Source organism: Aythya ferina (genome assembly GCF_964211825.1).
Source record: "Aythya ferina genome assembly, chromosome: 11".
Lineage (NCBI taxonomy): Eukaryota > Metazoa > Chordata > Aves > Anseriformes > Anatidae > Aythya > Aythya ferina.
In genome coordinates, this window is record NC_140307.1 from 20755243 (window position 1) to 20772211 (window position 16969).

The 16969-nt window shown below is 37.9% G+C and overlaps 1 protein-coding gene and 1 long non-coding RNA gene across 4 annotated transcripts in view; one reads left to right on the forward strand and one right to left on the reverse strand.

Moving 5' to 3' along the window:
* The first annotated feature begins 61 nt into the window (after positions 1-61).
* Positions 62-16742, forward strand: LOC311442995. 2 transcript variants are annotated; one of them, XR_014697021.1, is made up of 3 exons: positions 62-695; positions 10006-10136; positions 11845-11884. It is a non-coding gene; the product is annotated as an uncharacterized lncRNA (long non-coding RNA). The 2 variants fall into 2 exon arrangements; XR_014697022.1 differs by lacking the exons at positions 62-695; positions 10006-10136; positions 11845-11884 and adding exons at positions 12816-13529; positions 15661-15870; positions 16377-16742.
* SLC12A1 (solute carrier family 12 member 1) overlaps positions 679-16969 on the reverse strand; it is a 55449-nt gene continuing 39158 nt past the window's right edge. For both annotated transcript variants that reach the window (XM_084532793.1, XM_084532792.1), the window contains 6 exons: positions 14646-14777; positions 14311-14422; positions 11978-12064; positions 9293-9428; positions 6931-6998; positions 679-5893 (listed from right to left, as the gene is read on the reverse strand). In XM_084532793.1, the coding sequence (XP_084388919.1) occupies positions 5758-5893; positions 6931-6998; positions 9293-9428; positions 11978-12064; positions 14311-14422; positions 14646-14777 (671 nt within the window). In that variant the 3' untranslated portion in view covers positions 679-5757. The remainder of the gene's footprint in view (positions 5894-6930; positions 6999-9292; positions 9429-11977; positions 12065-14310; positions 14423-14645; positions 14778-16969) is intronic.

Below are 16969 nucleotides of genomic sequence, written 5' to 3' on the forward strand. Positions count from 1 at the left end.
AGTTCTCCGCCTCCTCCTCCTCCTCCTCGTCAAGCCAAGCGAACTCCCCCCGTAGGCTGACATCGGAACCTGCCGCCTTGCGGCTGCACAACTCGTGCTTCCCCGCGCGGATGGATGTATTTTTCTCTCCGCACGTCGCTGCGGGCTGTAGGAGTTCTCTCTGCTCCTCCAAATTTTGTCCCAAACCCTCTCCTAATGACATTTTTTGAAAGATTAGCGTGTATGCAAGTGTCTCCTGGCTGTGTCACGTTCTGAAGTGCAGGCAGGTGGCAGTGAAACCATTGCTGCGTGTTGCACTCTGAAAAACAGTGTTTTGAAAAACATCCCAATTTGGGGTTTCGTTGTTTCTGTCCGGCACTTCTAGTCTTAATAATCACCATTTGAATGAGAATGCATATGTACTGAGATATATGGGGTAATAATTTGCGTCAAGAAGATGGTTGATATTAATAAAGAAGGGGGAGATGTGGGAGTGTGGCCATGGGGGTCGGCAAGCCCCATGGTTAGTGATAACATCAGACACTTACCGATGAGGCCATCAGGAATGTAAAAGAGTTTAGAGGGAACAAAGAAGGGTGATTCAAGAGACGCCATGCCGTCTGGGGTTGCTTGTTCTCCAGCCCTTATACATGGAAGATTCTGGGTGTTTGCTGTCACCGGGCAAAAATGTGTGACCAATGAAAAAGTCACAGAAGGTATGGGAGCACTTCAACCAGGATTCCCAACTCCAGCTATGCTCCCCCAGTCATGGACATTAATAGTAATAGACTTAAAGGATTGTTTGTTAAACACCTGCCGGAATTCGGAAAACTTTGCCATGTTTATGTTTCAGTTGATACCTTTTCCGATTGTACATATGCATAGGCATACTCGGGTTTCTTATGAATATGTAAAAGCAATGTTCTGTGTATTTAGAAAGTTCGATGTTCGTGTGTGCGTGTTGGTATAGCGTAGACTCCCCTTGCACCCAGCGCTGTTTACTTGCCTTTTATAAATATTACTAAATTCAGATTGAGTTGTATCTTCAGTTATAACAGTACCATAGACCTGTGTAGGAAAAAAAGTAATAGTTAATGACTTCTGATATAACCCATTCACAAATTGAGAGTTGATTTATTTTATTTTTTTTTTGAAGTTACATCACATTAATGTCTGATCATAACTGGTTATTTATACAGCCAGCACTTCATAATGGTTACAATTGCATCCTGCATCGTAGTGCAGAAAAGGACTGATTTTGTGAGCGGCCTGGCTCCTCCGTGAGGCGGGTTTGGTTCTATGCTACATGTAAGGTAGTCAGGAAGCCTCTGCATAGCAGGTAAGAGAACTCGTCAAAACATCTTGTCATCAAGGAAAAAGGCCTCAGCTGACCAACACTTCCCCCTGTCAGGTTTTTAGAAAAGACAGAAGTGTCAGCAAGTTTGCCTTGGTGCTGGGAATGTGTTGTTTGCTCTGGAGATAAGCAGTTATTTGGTCAACGTTTCTGCATTCTTGACTGCTGACTATTGCTGTTCTCCATTAGGCATATCTGCTGGCTTTGAAAAATAATAGTGAGATAAACTGAAATTATCTGCCTTTTTGCTAAATTGAGAATAAGAGTGGCAGCTGCTGGTACATAGAAAGAAATACAGAGCTTCTTTTAGGGGTGCTAATCCATAAAATTCTCTGCACTGAAGTTTTGGTGATAGAATGAGTGTTTTTATTAGGAGAAAAATGTGGCTTTAAAATAGAGCTTTCCCTGCTGCCACCCCAGCCTGACTTAGAACAGCTGTCTCTCTCACAGTGATTAAGATGTGTAATTTTAAAGGCTGCTGTGGGGGTGTTTATTTGCAATTAAGTTTTATTTTTGATCTTGTGTTTTGCTGTACTGTGTGGAGACTGTAGAATTTTGTCATTGCTTTTTACTCTGTTACGGAACAACTTTAGTGCTTTATTTTTGCTTGAAACTGAATTTCCTCTGATGAAATTCCAGCAATGGCATAGCTGTGGGTTATTGTCATTATTTGTAGAGCGTGCAAGCTGAAATGTATTGGGTTTGGCCATGGGTTGCAACGGCACAGAATGTTTTCTGCTCTCACAGCAGTTGAGGTCAGCACCAAGAGGGATGCTGCTGAGCTTTGAGCTGAAGAGGTTTAGGGTTCCTTGAACTCTGTTCTCTCAGCTTTGCTGATGAGATGGGGACCTCTGACAGAGGGGAGGTGACAAACAGATATGGTTAAATGGGTCCATAATAGCTAAAATGGTGTTGCTGTTTACACCGTATCTTGGACTTAGTGTTAATTCATGCTATCTGTTGCCATGTCTGTTACTTGCAGACTACCAGTCAGTTGCCAAAACTGTTTTTGCCTGAAGGAAGAACTTGAAATACTATACAGAATTTTAGAAAAAGAGGGAAAGGATGAGGGACATCCAGGGTTTCTGAGAATGAAGGACAGCCATCATTTTGCCTTGCCAGGATGGCTTCTGGTAGAACTTTGAAGGTGCAATGAAAATTGCTCAGTAAGTTACCCCAGTCTTAAACCTCTGTGGGTGGCTGGGGCCTTGCACTGTGATCATGATGAGAAAATGGAGAACCCTTTTGGGTGTGAAGTAGGACACTGGCATGCTCTTTGCCCAATGTGGCTTGACCAGGTGCAGTATTGTCTTCAGAATACAATGAATTTTTGGTTACGGTCTTCTACTTGCACTGTTGGGTTAAAAAAACAACAAACTAAACTCTGTTGGGGACTGAAAATCTAGTCAAAGTCCTGTTGGAAGAATGTTGATCTGGAACACTAGACAGGGGTTACAGTTACTGAGCATCCTGCCTTATGGGTGTACGATCAGGATGGGCAATTTGCAAGTGGTTGTAAAGAGATTTAAAGAACTACAATACAATGCCTTCTGTGATACCTGTTTGAGCTCCACTAATATGAGGAGGAAAAGGTGAGATTCACTGATGAGACAAGCAGTAGTGGATCCTTTTAACAGGCCCTTAGGCCTTAAGCGTAGCTGTATGAACTGTGGTAGGCTGAGGCCATTGTAGAATTCTCAAAATATTATTTACTTCTTCAAAGAGTGGTTATTTTCTCATTTGTACATCTTTGGTCAACTTATCTATGCTTGCTTTTGTCATGTCTGATCAAATCAACCCTAGCCTATTTAAACCCATGGTGTGATATATGCTCAAAAAGTGTTAGACAGCTTTAGAGCCATGTTTTTTTCTAGAGATGTCAAATGTGTAATTAGAATTCAGTTCCTAACATGGTGATTAAAATTCAGCAGTTGTTTTATGCATAATATATGTAAAAAAGGAAGTGTCTTTTACAGAGTGGGAAAGGAGGTAGGTGGACTAATAAAATTTTGCAACTGAAGTTGCAATTCAAGAGTTTACAATTAGCACGCTCTCCAAATTAGTCGTGCAGATGCATTAAAGTTGTGGTGAAGAAGAAGCTCTTTGGAAACTGTTATGTTGAAATTACTTGTGGATTTGTGAAAAAAGCACTTCAGATAGTTATGTGTAGAGTTTATGTTGCTGGTTATAAATCCCATAGCACTGTTGTGCTAATTATTTAATCTCTGTAGTCTGAGCAAGGAGTTTTCCATTGATGTGTATGTTAGTGCTTACTTTTTGTATGGCTGTTCATTTAGAAATTTAATTCTTGGGGATTCACTGTTGCGATGCCTGCAGTGATGTCTGTGAAAAAAGCAGGAGTGGTATTGAAAGTGCCATTACTAATGCATATCATGCTCTTTCTTTTTCGATCTGCTTAGTTCCCTAATATCAGTTTGGGGCAATGTTCCCTGTGGACTGAGAATTTACCGGAGTTGAAAATATTTAGGAAACTATCTTCACTCATGTACAAAACTGAAGGTCTTAATGCAGATGCATAATTGCCCCTAGTCCTTCCATATCTTGTGATACAAAACACACTTACAGAAGGCCTAATTAGAGCTTACCCAGAGGCTCTTTCTCTTTCTATTGACTGCTTGGGTACCTCACAAAGATAATATCTTTATGATATTTTGTTTTGTACATGTTGATATAATATGTATATATTTTGATATATTGTTTGTTGTCTGCGGTAAGGGGAAAGGGTGGTGGCTGCCGCAATTCTACCAAGGCGGAAGGACTTGACAGCATGTAACAAACTCCTTTATTGTTGTTCACCTCACTGTGAAGGATCAGAATAATTTCCATGTTTTGCAGGTACAGAATTTGAGGTTTGGTTTGCTCAGAGTTGTGGGGGAAGTCTGTCATATCTAGGAAACTCATACATCTGTGTCATGCAGTTAAACTGCAAAGTGATCTTTCAGCCTCATTGTAAATGTGTAAGAAGGAGTGTTAAGAGAGAATACCAATATTTCATATCTGCCTTTAATAGCTGGAGAAAATAAACCATGGATTATTGGGCTACATTACCACGTTCTGCTGAATTGCTTCTGCTGAACTTGAAAAATATGAATATCAAATATTTGACATTTTTGGAGATAGAGTGCTAGATCTTCCACAAGTTACATTCTCATAATTCAAGCAAAGATGGAATCTGAGGCCTGCTTTGAGATAAGCATTTAATGAAAATCAGGGTCCACCGACTTTCCTGGGGCTTAGATTTCTCATAGTCTATCCAAAGAAGTTGCAGGACAGCAGTAATTAAATTAGCTGTGCTCCTCAGTGGTCTTTAATTTAAATAATGCTTAGACATAGGATATAGCTTTCCCCGTTAAACAGAGAAACTGCTTTTATTGACAGCTGAAATGATAAAGTACTATAATGTTGCAGAATTGAAAATAGAAAAACAGCATAGCTTAATGGATTTCCTTTATTTCAACTTAATGTATAACAAGTATTATTTAGAAAGTCTAAAAAATAACATAAATTTATATAAATAAAAAATAAGGCATTCAACTCAGCTAATCATTTGCTTTCTAATCACTTACATGAATCACTGTATATTACATTCCAAAGTATAATCTCAAATTATATTAACTCATAACAGTCATAGCAAAAATTGTCAGAATATTTAGTCTTTGACTAATTTCTTTGTGAAATTTACTTACCATCTTTAATTATTGAAATCATACAGGTCCATTCCAGGTCAAAGCTTGAAAATTCATTATCAGCTCTTGCCATACAGAATCCATCTCTATGTATCTTTTTTGTTTGCAAGTTAACTAAAAGCATTTGAATAAGCATTACAATTTAGGTAAAAGAATCTGTTGTAGGCATAGGTTTTAATTTTAATGTAATATAATTAAACAGCATCACAGGAATTCTGTTGTTTCTGTTCTGTTGACCTCATGGGTACTGTACAGTTGTTTTTTTTTTTTCTCTCCCACATTGATGCATTTGATTTTAATCCTCCTCTGTGTTTAGTAGCAATTATGACAGTGCAATTTAAAAGTATTCATTTATAGATTTAATACTTTTTACACTTAGCTGATAAGTTTGGCTCTCAAGGATGAATATCACAAGCATTTTAGCTACCGTATAAATAAAATTAGTGGAGTTTCTTCATTGTATTCTCAAAATATTTGCTGTCTCGTGTTATACAGGTGGATTTTCCTGCTTTTGCCTGCACAGGAGTGTGACACCACTAGGGACCATTTGCATTTTCTTGTCCAACTCTCCACTATGTTGCTTTGAATTCTGATAATTTTTCTGTCAATAAGTGAAGTTTTAGATCTGTATTAAATAAGTGTGTCTTTAATAAAGCACTGCCATTAAAATTGTGGGGTTGAAATCAAGCATGGGATGTTCTAGGCACTGAAGTCTTTCTAAGAATAGAAAGTCAGTACATTTTTGTGGTTGCCCCTGACCATTAAAGTTGGAGGAAGGTTCTTTGAGAGAATTTCTAGCCAAGCCATATACAGGTAATCAGACACCACTCCTTTTCTTGCCACTGGGAGACTCCTGTTCAGATAGACAGAAAAGTAAAAATAACATTATTAAGAAAAAGAGGAGACCTGAGAACATGCATCACACAAAATATTAAGTAGAAAACTTCAGCTGTTCATATGCCACTCTGAATGTTCATAATTAGACTATATGATTGTTTTAATCTTATAAAGTACAAAGCTACCATCAAGTCTTAATCTTGCAAATTCTTTGTCACCTAGTTAATGCCATTAACATGACTATTTGTTGTGAGCATGAACTGCTTGTGAATATCTTTACCTTGAATAGATAAAGAAGTATTTTCATCAACAATGATTTTTTTTAAAGGATAAAAATACATTACATGCACATTTTTGCAGTCCATCAGTTTATTTCCTGATGTGTAGCTATTGTGAGATGTGAGTTTTGACATATGAGTCAATTTAAACATTACACATTCACCCCTATTTTGGAGACTGAATTAATGGGGCTAAAGAGCTTTATCTGTGCATCATAAATACTAAGTGATTTTTTGAGTATCTTTATGAAAAAAAAAATGATTCTATCTAGAAGTTGATCTAAAAATGACTTTTTTTTGTTTTTATTGGTGACATTATCCTTTATGCAGTTAATCATCCTTATTCAGTTTCGTGTAGTTTCAAGTAGATCTTGGCAAATGATCTCCATTGATTATGTGCAAATCAAAAGAGTTCTTTCTACAACTTTGAGTTCTTAATATCTTGGGATGGAAGGGGGGAAGAAAGGAAAACAGGTACTTTGTGCAGGTGGGTAAGCAGGTGTAGCATTCAATGTGTAGAGTGGGATGTGAAGATTATGTTTTTGACACATTCATGAGTACAGCTTTGCTTTAAGCTATGAAGAAATATGAGGAGAGATTCATATTTAGTGTAGTCCCAGAGAATCATCAGTGCAGATTTAAGTCCTTTAAAATGTACTTTAAAAGGCTATTTTTGCCCTCAATGAGTTAGCACAAGTGTTTCTGTTGCTCTAGTCTACAATCTCTATGCACATAATATTATTTTCTAAGTTAAAACCAAACCCACGCAACTCACAGGACAATGAGGTTAGCTGCCCTCGAATGTTCTTGTAAGAGTTCATTCAAACGGACTTGGCGGTAACTCTGTTTAAACCAAAACATGGGAGAAATAAAAAGATCGTTAGGTCAATGGTCTGCAGTCCTACCTATTGCCCAAAAGATTTTCTGCGTTGGCAGCACTGGAAGCCAAGTGTGTTCTGTGATCCAAAGTGACAGAGATGGCAAAATACAAGGCTGTCTAGGATGGGTTTCTTGGTTGGTATTGATGCCCAGGGGCCAGACTTCTTCACATCTGTTTATGGTTTCCTGGGGGTTGAGATTGTTCTTGTACTGGCACAGTACCATAGCCAGATCAGGCATAGTTTTTAGGTATTGGTTTGGCTATGTAGCATAGCTGTTTTGGAGCTGTGAAAAGACTTGTGATATTGTTTGCTGATGGTTAATACATTAATTCATCTATTTTTGCAGCGTTGAGCTGCCATGCCAGTAAGGCTAAACATCAGCATGTAAACGATGACCTTGCCACCCTATAAAAATTATTTTCTTCTCCAAAAGACCAGGGCTCTAGAGTAAGACTGTTAACTGCTTTATGTGTTGTGTATTTGTATGGATGGTTTTTGCATTGCATAAATGGCTATTATTTTGAGATTCAGCCAACCTTACTTTGGTCAGGTTCTCAAACTTTTTAACACATAACAAAAGTCATAGAGAATAAGAGGGTAGAGCAGGGACATTGCAGCATGGGAGACAGATGTATCTTCAGTGGTGTCATAAAATAACCTTTCTATTTCAGTAGAGAAGGTAAAAGGTAATTTATTTTTTTTTTCTCCATTCAGACCTTAAATTTTCTTTCTCTATGGAAATTTCACTGTTGTTTTACCTGTGTTATGTAACTAAGAGTACTCGTAATTTAGAAAGTTATCTCACCAGAGTCATCCTGTAACATCACCCTTTATCTGTGGTGCTGCCAGGCTTTTTTCTCTTGAATTTTAAATGTGTTCTAATGTCCTCCATAAAATTTCCAGAACTGTCTTACTGATTAAGATAAGAGGCATGTCTTTCCAGGTGTGCAAGCTAAACATTTTGTTGCTGTTATTTTACAGAGACTTGGCACTTTCATATTGCTGACTGCTTTAAACATAGAGGTGGGGTTTTTTTGGTTCTTTAGTTACGGACCTAGATGAGACCAAGCTTAACCATTGTGTATGTGTATATATGTATTTTTCCTCCTCTTGTATCCTCATTGTTTGTGTACACAAGTGTGTATATTTGGGAGTATATTTCTGTTGTCTTTTTTATGGAGATTAAGGACTGACTCAGGTTTTGATGATTTATTCTGAGAGTGTTTTAAAAGTTTTCTGCCTGCAGCTGACTACCATCATTTTATGCTGGCTATCAAATCTATGAAAAGGGTAATACAGTGAGCAGTCAGTCTGCTTCCCAGCTGCTGCAGTCGGCAGTATAGTGTGTTATCTTAAATCGCCATTGATTTCAGCTTATGTTAATACGTCCAGCTGTGACCCTTGGCATCTCTGATCTCATACTCACAGTCCTTGCTTCACTGAGGAAGTTACCAGCATCATAAAGTGGAGACAACTAAACTCCAAATGCGCTCAGGTTAATCCAACAGGAACTGTAAAGAAGATTGCTGGATTCATTCCCTGAGAGTTGCAGCAGAACTTGTGTCTTAAGAATGCAACAGTTCTAGGTGATCTGTTAGCACTGGGCAGATGAAGCCTGTCAGTTCACTGCTAAAAAGATACATTCCAACAATATTCAAGAGCATCCCAGTCTCTAATTTACCTAGTGGATCAGTCAGCATCAGCCTTAAAATAGTTTCAAACTGGGGGAGAGTTCCTATGTCGTAGGCAGGTTTAGACAGCTCTGCCACTGAAGTAAGAATCCATGCTAAATTTTGCCTTTTGCACAAATTTCAGCAGCTAGCTGTAAGGACTGGATTCACCTCTAAATTTGCCAAAGTGGTGAATGTTTGGAACTGTTCTTAAGAGATTCAGGCACTTAACAGTGGAACCCCTTAATAAACCTCAGCAGATCTTATTAGCTTGGGCTTAGCACAGTTCTCTGGCTTCTGGCTTAGACGTGGCTTTCATCTGGCTGGCTTTGAATGTAGGCAGAGCTTAGCCTGGAAAATACTTTGTAAAGCATACCAAGGTCTTACACAGTGCTGAATAATGTAATCATAACACACCCGCAGTATTTATAACACAAATGAAAATTATAAATATCAAATACAGGTTTGTACATGTTATGTTTGTAATTCCATATCTGGTATTTCACATTTTCTTACTAATAACTTCAAGCATCTGGTCTTCAGTGTAAGAATAGGTACAAATGTAAAAAGGTAGTGAAGGCTTTACCTTCTCTTTGAATGCTTCCAGCTCAGCATCTGTAATTTTCCACGGAGTCTCTTGCTTTAATTTCTCAGCAGTTGTTATATCTTTGCAGCTTTCATGGAGGCGATACGGTTCAATCATCTCTTCAAAGAATTTCCAACTGAAACAGGAATTGCAAAGGATGTCTTGCTGCAGGATATGAACTTACTTACTTGTAGACACTGTGTATGGTAGACCCCACTGACTATAACTGTAGCTGAAAAACATGCAAAATCTTTAACTGTTCTGTACGGCATTGTGCCCCAAGTTTTATTTATACCAGATCAATATGTTGAGGCTATTTGAGGATAACTAAAAGATTATTTGAGGATAGGATGATGAAAACACTGCATTTGGCCTGTTGTGGTTGCAGAGAATTTGTTGCATTTTCCTGGCTATAGCAAAAATACTAAAAGGAGTTGTGCTGTAACTCCAAACCGCAATATACTGGTTACTGACATTAATAATGAATATGGGTCTCCTCATAAATAACAAGCTTTTATTCACGTTGTTTTACCATTAACTTGAGAAATCACCTGACTGGTACAAGTTTTCTGTTACAGCTTTCATGAAATAAAAAAACAGGCTTTATAAATCACCTGTAGCAAGGGGCTGAGGGAAACACTGTGGATTTTTGCTGAATGGAGATTAGATTTGTGATCATTTCCCATCTTTTCCACGGTTTTTCTCTCTTTCAGTTTGTTTCTTGAAGCTTGTGACTGTCATCATCTGGAGAAGCTTATCCTGCCATGCTTCCCTGCTTGTCCCTTTATTGGGTAGTTCTATCGTCCCACAGAGATCTCAAGGAGTGTACTTTATGTTAATGCAAGTGCGTTTCTATTTGTGTTAATGCGAGTGTGTTTTCCCCTTTATGCAGACAGGCCTAGAAATAAGTGAAATGGGAGCCTGGGCACAGGTTGGACTTTTCAATATGGCCAGGAGGTCAAGAGCTGGCTTAAAGGCAATGCAGCGTTTAATGTCGCCATGGCTGAGTTCCCAGCGAGCTCGTCAACATCCTTAGTGTCTGTTTCAGTATGTAAAAAAGTGATAATCCTTTTCATTATTAGTGAAATAATTGGGATATCAGCTGGGGGAGAGATGCTGTGATCTAGAAAGCATCCTGCACTGTATTCACTTACTCTGTTCAGATAGTGCTGTTGCAGCAAATGTATTTGAATTTTATGTTAACACCAGATTCAAATTCCTATTGATAGTTTTTATTTCTGTAAAATCACTGCTTAGTACTGGGGAAAAATATTCTGCACAGTTCTTTATATAATTAAAACCATATTAACTTGAGGGATCAAGAGGGTACTAGTAAGTGACTTCAGCAATTTGTAGGTATCTAGTAATAATATTTTTATGTTCTTCAATTGTACCCCCCAAGTAAAAAATTCCAGTCTGTTGTAGAAACACTGGTGAATCTAGTACTGTTTTTGCAGTTATGTGTGTAGGGAGAAATGGGGCCTAGAAGGATTAACAGACTAACCTGAGGTTCATCTCAACTCAGTGGAAAGGCTCTGCATGGTGAAGATGAGCCCTTTGACTATGAAGTCTCTGTGGGCTATTGAGTAAGGGGTGGGATAGAAGGGAGCATAGCAAAGTGAGAATGCTTCAATCCCTAATACCAAGAGCAATATTGTGAATTGAACTAGGATTCAGCTGTTCCCTGAGGAAGGTACTATATACTTCTGTCTACATATAGCAGAAGAAATAGGGTGTTTCAATAGAGAGATGTTTCATAAGGCAGGGACTCTTGAAGATTTTGGTTGACCTCCAATACGTGGAAAAGGAAATCCATAGCTAACATGAGTAAGCGGAGTTCCCCTTAGCAAAAGAGAGTGTGTTCACCCTCCATCTGGACTTGTCTACAACAGGTTCTGAACTAAGTACCTCCTGTAACATGTATATGGAAGATACCACTATATAAAGTGTCAATGCAAGCCTAAACAGGAGGAAAATGTTAAGGTCAGATTTTTATGTTTTAACTTGCTGTGGAGCACAAAAAGTTTAATAGTGGCATGGAACTGAAAACAACTGGACCTAATAGTTGGAGGTGGAGCTTCCTGAGTGCCGTCTTACCAACTTCCTAACCCTTGTCTGAGAAAATGAAGTCTGTAGATAAGTTAATTTTTTTAAATATGCGTTTCAGTACATTATACATGTATTTATTATACTTGAGTGATGGAGGTGTGTTACAGTATTGTACCTGTGGGCAAAGAAGTATGCTTATGCTTGGCCAGAAAGATACTAAGTTCATAAATGCATGATAAAACCCAGTAGAGTGAGTTGGCAGAGAGGTGTACAAGAGAACTGTGGCTGACTGAAAGATACGGTGAAGTATATTGCAAACTAATAGATATGGAAATACATTATCAAATGCTTGTTAAATTTAGTGTCTCTTAAGTTCTTAAGTACGGTGTCTGGTTAGGCTTTATTAAAATTATCTTATAATTGCAACATAAAGAAAAAGGCTGCCTATGGTTTTGACATTTTGGATTGTGATTGTTAAAAGGTTCTTCTTTTTCCTCCTGTAGGTTCTTAGGAAATGATTGCAATAAAGCGACATTTATTCTTTGTGGAGCTTTTTTGTTAAATGCTCAGCATAAAAGAAACAAGCTCATGATAAAGGCCTGCTGCTAAGTAATGGATTTTGGTAATGTTTCTTACCTCTCTTTGTTGGGTTTCATATTGATATCACAAATGATATTAATGTCAGCGAATTTTATTCTGAATTTGCTTAGAAGTGAAGCCATCCTGAAAACAAAAGAGAACATTTTATCACTATATTTCTGAGTGCTTTGCATCAAAGAGCACTCATAATGAGTTAAGATATCAAATGCATTTGTCTCGTTGTCTTTAACTATATGGCAAAGTACTTTAAATGCTTTAATATTTCAGTTTCCAATTACAGAACTGGATTGATGTGATTGCTGCAGTATAATTCATTTAACTGGTGATCTATGAAAATAAAAAAATAAATAAAAAATGGAAACAAGTAGTGGACAGAGGGGAAGGTTGTTTGTTTTGGAAAAATGCATGGAATACATACAACATGGGTTGTACATGTATTGGTGAAAATTTGGTCCAGAAGGTTGATGTGCAATACGTAATGTATGCATTTATATTGATCTACTCATATGTTTTCTTTAAATATTTTCATAAAAGGAAATACAGTGCTCTTCTGCACCAGTTGGCAGGAGGAATAGTTTACAGCTCTGTGTGTTTGTGCTGAGATTACAGAGGGACAGTTAAGAAGTTAAGTCAGTTTTGTCTTTGGTTGAAGTACAGTTGGGAATTTAATCTTTTATTTTATTTTATTCCCCCCCCACCCCCACCCCACCTCCTCCACCCCTTTTCTGGTATGCAAGCTTTGGAATTTGAAAAAGTTCCTAGGAGTAAACCATGATAGAAAACCATACTTGCCTATGACCTCAGAATATACTTGTGATTTTCCTATGTAAGAAGAACATACTGCTTACACAAATCTTTTGAACACCAAAAATAACCAAGTCTCAACTTCTGTGGGAAGGTTTTAATATTTGGGGAATTACACATTAGAAAAAGTCCAGATTAGTTTTCTTTCTGAACTGAGAAGTACAATGTATGAAACTGTACTTGGACATCATTGTGTTAGATCTTCCTAGAGAACAGAGCCAGCCTGCCTCTGGTGCATCTGTCTGAGGTTTCTGAGTGTGATGGGTGGATTATGCTGCTGAGGACAGCTGATGTTTATGTAGGAATGTATACACACATTCTTTTCTTGAAACCAAGTCGTCAGTTATACCGACCGCCATGTTCACTCTGGCTTTTGTAGCACCAGTGGTGTGCACAGGTGTTGAGCTACCTCTATGTATGTCTGTCATATTTCCACAAATCCTGTTTGATGTCAAAACCTATTTCCACTCTTGGTGGAGCTTGGTGCCTTGTGTGCAAGGCCTGGACCAGGCACCCGCTGTGCTCCCAAACAGCTGAGCTCCAGCAGGCTCCTGACAGGGGGCAGAGCTCTCCCTCACAGGCCGCAATCAGCTGAAAGGCTGCTTTTAGCCAGTGGTATGAGCAGTTTACACAAACACTTGTGCACCTGTTCTACTTAAGTGTGTCGACTTCAGGGCAGTTCTTACTGCTGACAGTACCCCAGCGGTGAGGAGAGAGCCTCCTTCATAAAGTTTCCTTTATGTGAAGGGAAAATCTTAGCAGTGTCCCTGTGGCAGCTGTCTTTGTAAGGCATGGCGTCGTAATCCTAGTGGTGCTGGCAGGCTTCTAACTCCTGTTCTTGCATCTATCCTGACTGCTTTCTGATGGAGTTTTGAATGGATGTGTTACTAGCTCACTACATAGTGCTACTGCTTTTTAAGAAGTAGCATCTGTTGCAAATTTCCAGCCCAAATTGCCTGCTTCACCTGCTGATGAAATGGCAGTACTTCTAGTGTGTAAAGTGCCTCGGAAGGAAAGGTCCTGTATACAGTGAGGCTGGTAATAGGAGTGTATTAGTTTCTTTCATTTGCTTGAAAGCAAATGATTATGAAATCTAGACTTTTAAAAAGAGCTAAGTCAAATTAAGTTGGTCTTAAAGTTGATTAATACGGTCTTTACCTTCCTTAACTTTTGCTATGGCTAATCACATTCAAATGGGCTGCCTATGGTATTTGCATATGAGGAGCTTCATGTGTAATTTCACATAGCATTAACTAGACGATCTTATGTAAATCCCATAAAACTAATGATATTCTCATTACAAAGTGCAGTGTCCTTCTCAGAGAAGGCAATATGAACTGTTAATGGGAAAAATATCTGGATGTGAGTTTCCTCACACCATCACCATTTACACCAAGCCCTGAGTGCTATGCCATAAGCTCAACACCTTTATAGAAAGTACTTGTTTTGGTACTGCTGACAGTTTTTTAAACAAAAAGTTTTGCTGGCTAATTCCCAGCTTTCTGCTGCATATATATTATATTTATCAAAATCCTTAAGCAGTGAGGCAAAATAGATATATTTACACTAGTTTTTCTTCTTCAATTCTATTGGCTTTTCCTCCAGTGAAGATCCTTAATTTGCAATTTTTCCACTTCTTCCTGATAGTTAGAATGTAAGGAATTAGGATTGTTAGACCTGGAAGAACATATAAAATTGCAGGAAAATCATATTAGTGCATTGTGTGGGAGAACTGCCATGCTTAATATAGGCAATATTGGACATACTTTTCCATCTGTTTAAACTATTTTAAAATGAACTTATCTATGTAATCGTAAAACAGTTTTGTACAAGTTCCCGAGTATGTTTTTGTTTGGTAACACAGAAATCTCTCCCTGCGGTTCTCACTTGAATTCCTTACCTCCATCATCGAACAGCCACCAAATGTCAATTGTACCTTTTCCTTGCTTCTTTTTAAATTGAGTGCTGGCTTCTAGCAGCTTCTGATTGAATTCACCCATATGCATTGACTGTATTGTGTTAATGGTGCTCTCTGAAATGAGAAAGAAAATGTGGAAAGATTTCTGACAAGTTAAGCAACATGTAGCTGTAGGGAGCCAAATGGAGAAAAAGCTTCAGGATCCCCCCCCCCCCCCCCCCCCCCCCCCCCGGGTCACTGTAGTTCTATTTCAATTCCTTTGTACAAAATAAAGGATTAAAAAGATTAGTGAAATTGTGCCTATCCTTACTATAAGTTTGCCCTTTACTTAGGAACAAATGATATGTTGGAATTTATCCATATAACATTCAGAAACAATGGATTATTTCCATAACCTAGCATGTTTATATGAAACCATCAGATGTTAAAGGCATTAAACTGGTATCTTAAATCTGTGAACACTTGTATATTTGTTTAAACTTATTTATATAAGCAAAACTGGCTGATATCCTTATAAGCAACAAGAACATATCCCCCCGAAACAGGTGATGGTATTTTGTTGCCTGAATCAAGATGAGGAACTAGAGAAATACCTGTTTGCTGTCACATGGATTTGCTTTCTTTCATTAGACTGTCTTGTTAAAAATTTAGCAAACATGTAAATATTTGTTTGAAGTTCGTTATTTTTGATATACTTTTCAGTAAGGACACGAAGGTACAGAGGTTGACTTGTTTCTGCTCTAAATTATATAAATCTACAAAAATGTAGAGCATACATGCTATGGACTCTTAGTTGACCAGTACACAGAGGAAACAAAGCTTGTGTAATAAATACTGTGTTCACTAGACTGTAACATCTTCAAAAGGATTATCTGGTTTTGTTCTCTGGATCTTGTTAACTACCCTAGACTTCACCAGGATCTTCAAAAGCAATTAGGAAATATTTGATAGATTTTAGAAATAAATGGTTATTATCTTGTGTTTGCATTGTTTACAGGCTCATCTTGCTGTTGTAAAATACAGATCATCATAAAATGAACAGTAAAGAAGGACAAAGAGCTAACTGGGCACAGCAAGAACACAAGTGAGGCTAAGACTGGAAGGCAGAAAACATAAGCATATATGGCAACTTCCCTATGCTTGAGAGGGTCATTGTTAATTGAAAATAAACTTTGCTTCTTGCTGTTTGCTTGACTGCTTTTAAAAGGTACAGTCTTGTCTATGCACTAACAGTATCTCTCATTCCATCTTTTGAAGCCTGTGGCTTTATTACTGCTTCAATGATTCAAAAAAGACAGTGTCAGAGCAGTATTATAAATGCAGCAGACAGGCTTCTTTAGAGCTTTTACTCTGATCTGTCAGGTTCTGAAAATGCTTTGTTCTATTTTCCTGTATTTCTAGAGTCTGGATGCAACTGTTCCCAAGCAGCTATTGGCTTTCCTTTACATTTCTAGCATCTATGCAGGAAGATGCAACAGCTCTGGGGAGTATGAAAGAATAAGCAAAATGGAGACATAGGAATGTTTATTAACATAATCTATATTATATTGAGACCCAAAGTATATAAACGTATTTTTTATTCTTTTCTGAATAAAATTGAAAAGGGTATTTGAAGCAGGGAGGTGCATTTTTTTTTTAATTTATTTTTTATATATATGTTTTACTAAAGCCTGCAAGTAAAGAATAATTTCATTTTGTGTTTTCTGTCTGTAGGTCTTCGTGATACCTGTGGGAGTTGCATGCACAGACAGATGTAATAAGCTCTGCAGGTGAAAATTCTGAAAATAGTTGTCCGCATACAAGCGTGGCTTCAGGTGGGTCATTATCATCACAGCCTGGCAATTGCAATATCAGACCTTTAATTTTTTTTCTCTAGTTCTGTGTCATTTTACTGTATCTGAAATGTAATTTTGATTTTAACACCTCTACATTTAAGTTATGTGTTAATTAGTTATTTCACTGCATGCTGTACATGTATATGTACTTTCAATACTTGTACCACCTTCATTTGTGCCTTTTTACAAAATGATGTTTAGAATATAGAGCAGTGGTACTGTTTTTACCTATTTTCCATCTGGATACTGGGTGCTTGCGTGTATGTGCCTATGTGAATGTTGAATAAAGCAAGATTGCTTCTTCCCTGAATATTGCTCGTAATTACTTTAGAGGAGGAAGAAAACACCTCTGTTTAAAAACTGAAAATGTCCTTTAAAAATAAGACTTTTTCTGTGTTCCTCAAACATTGATGCTATTTTTCTATGGCCACCAAGGCCTGTTTGCGCGGGGCAGGCCTTGTTCCAAGAGAC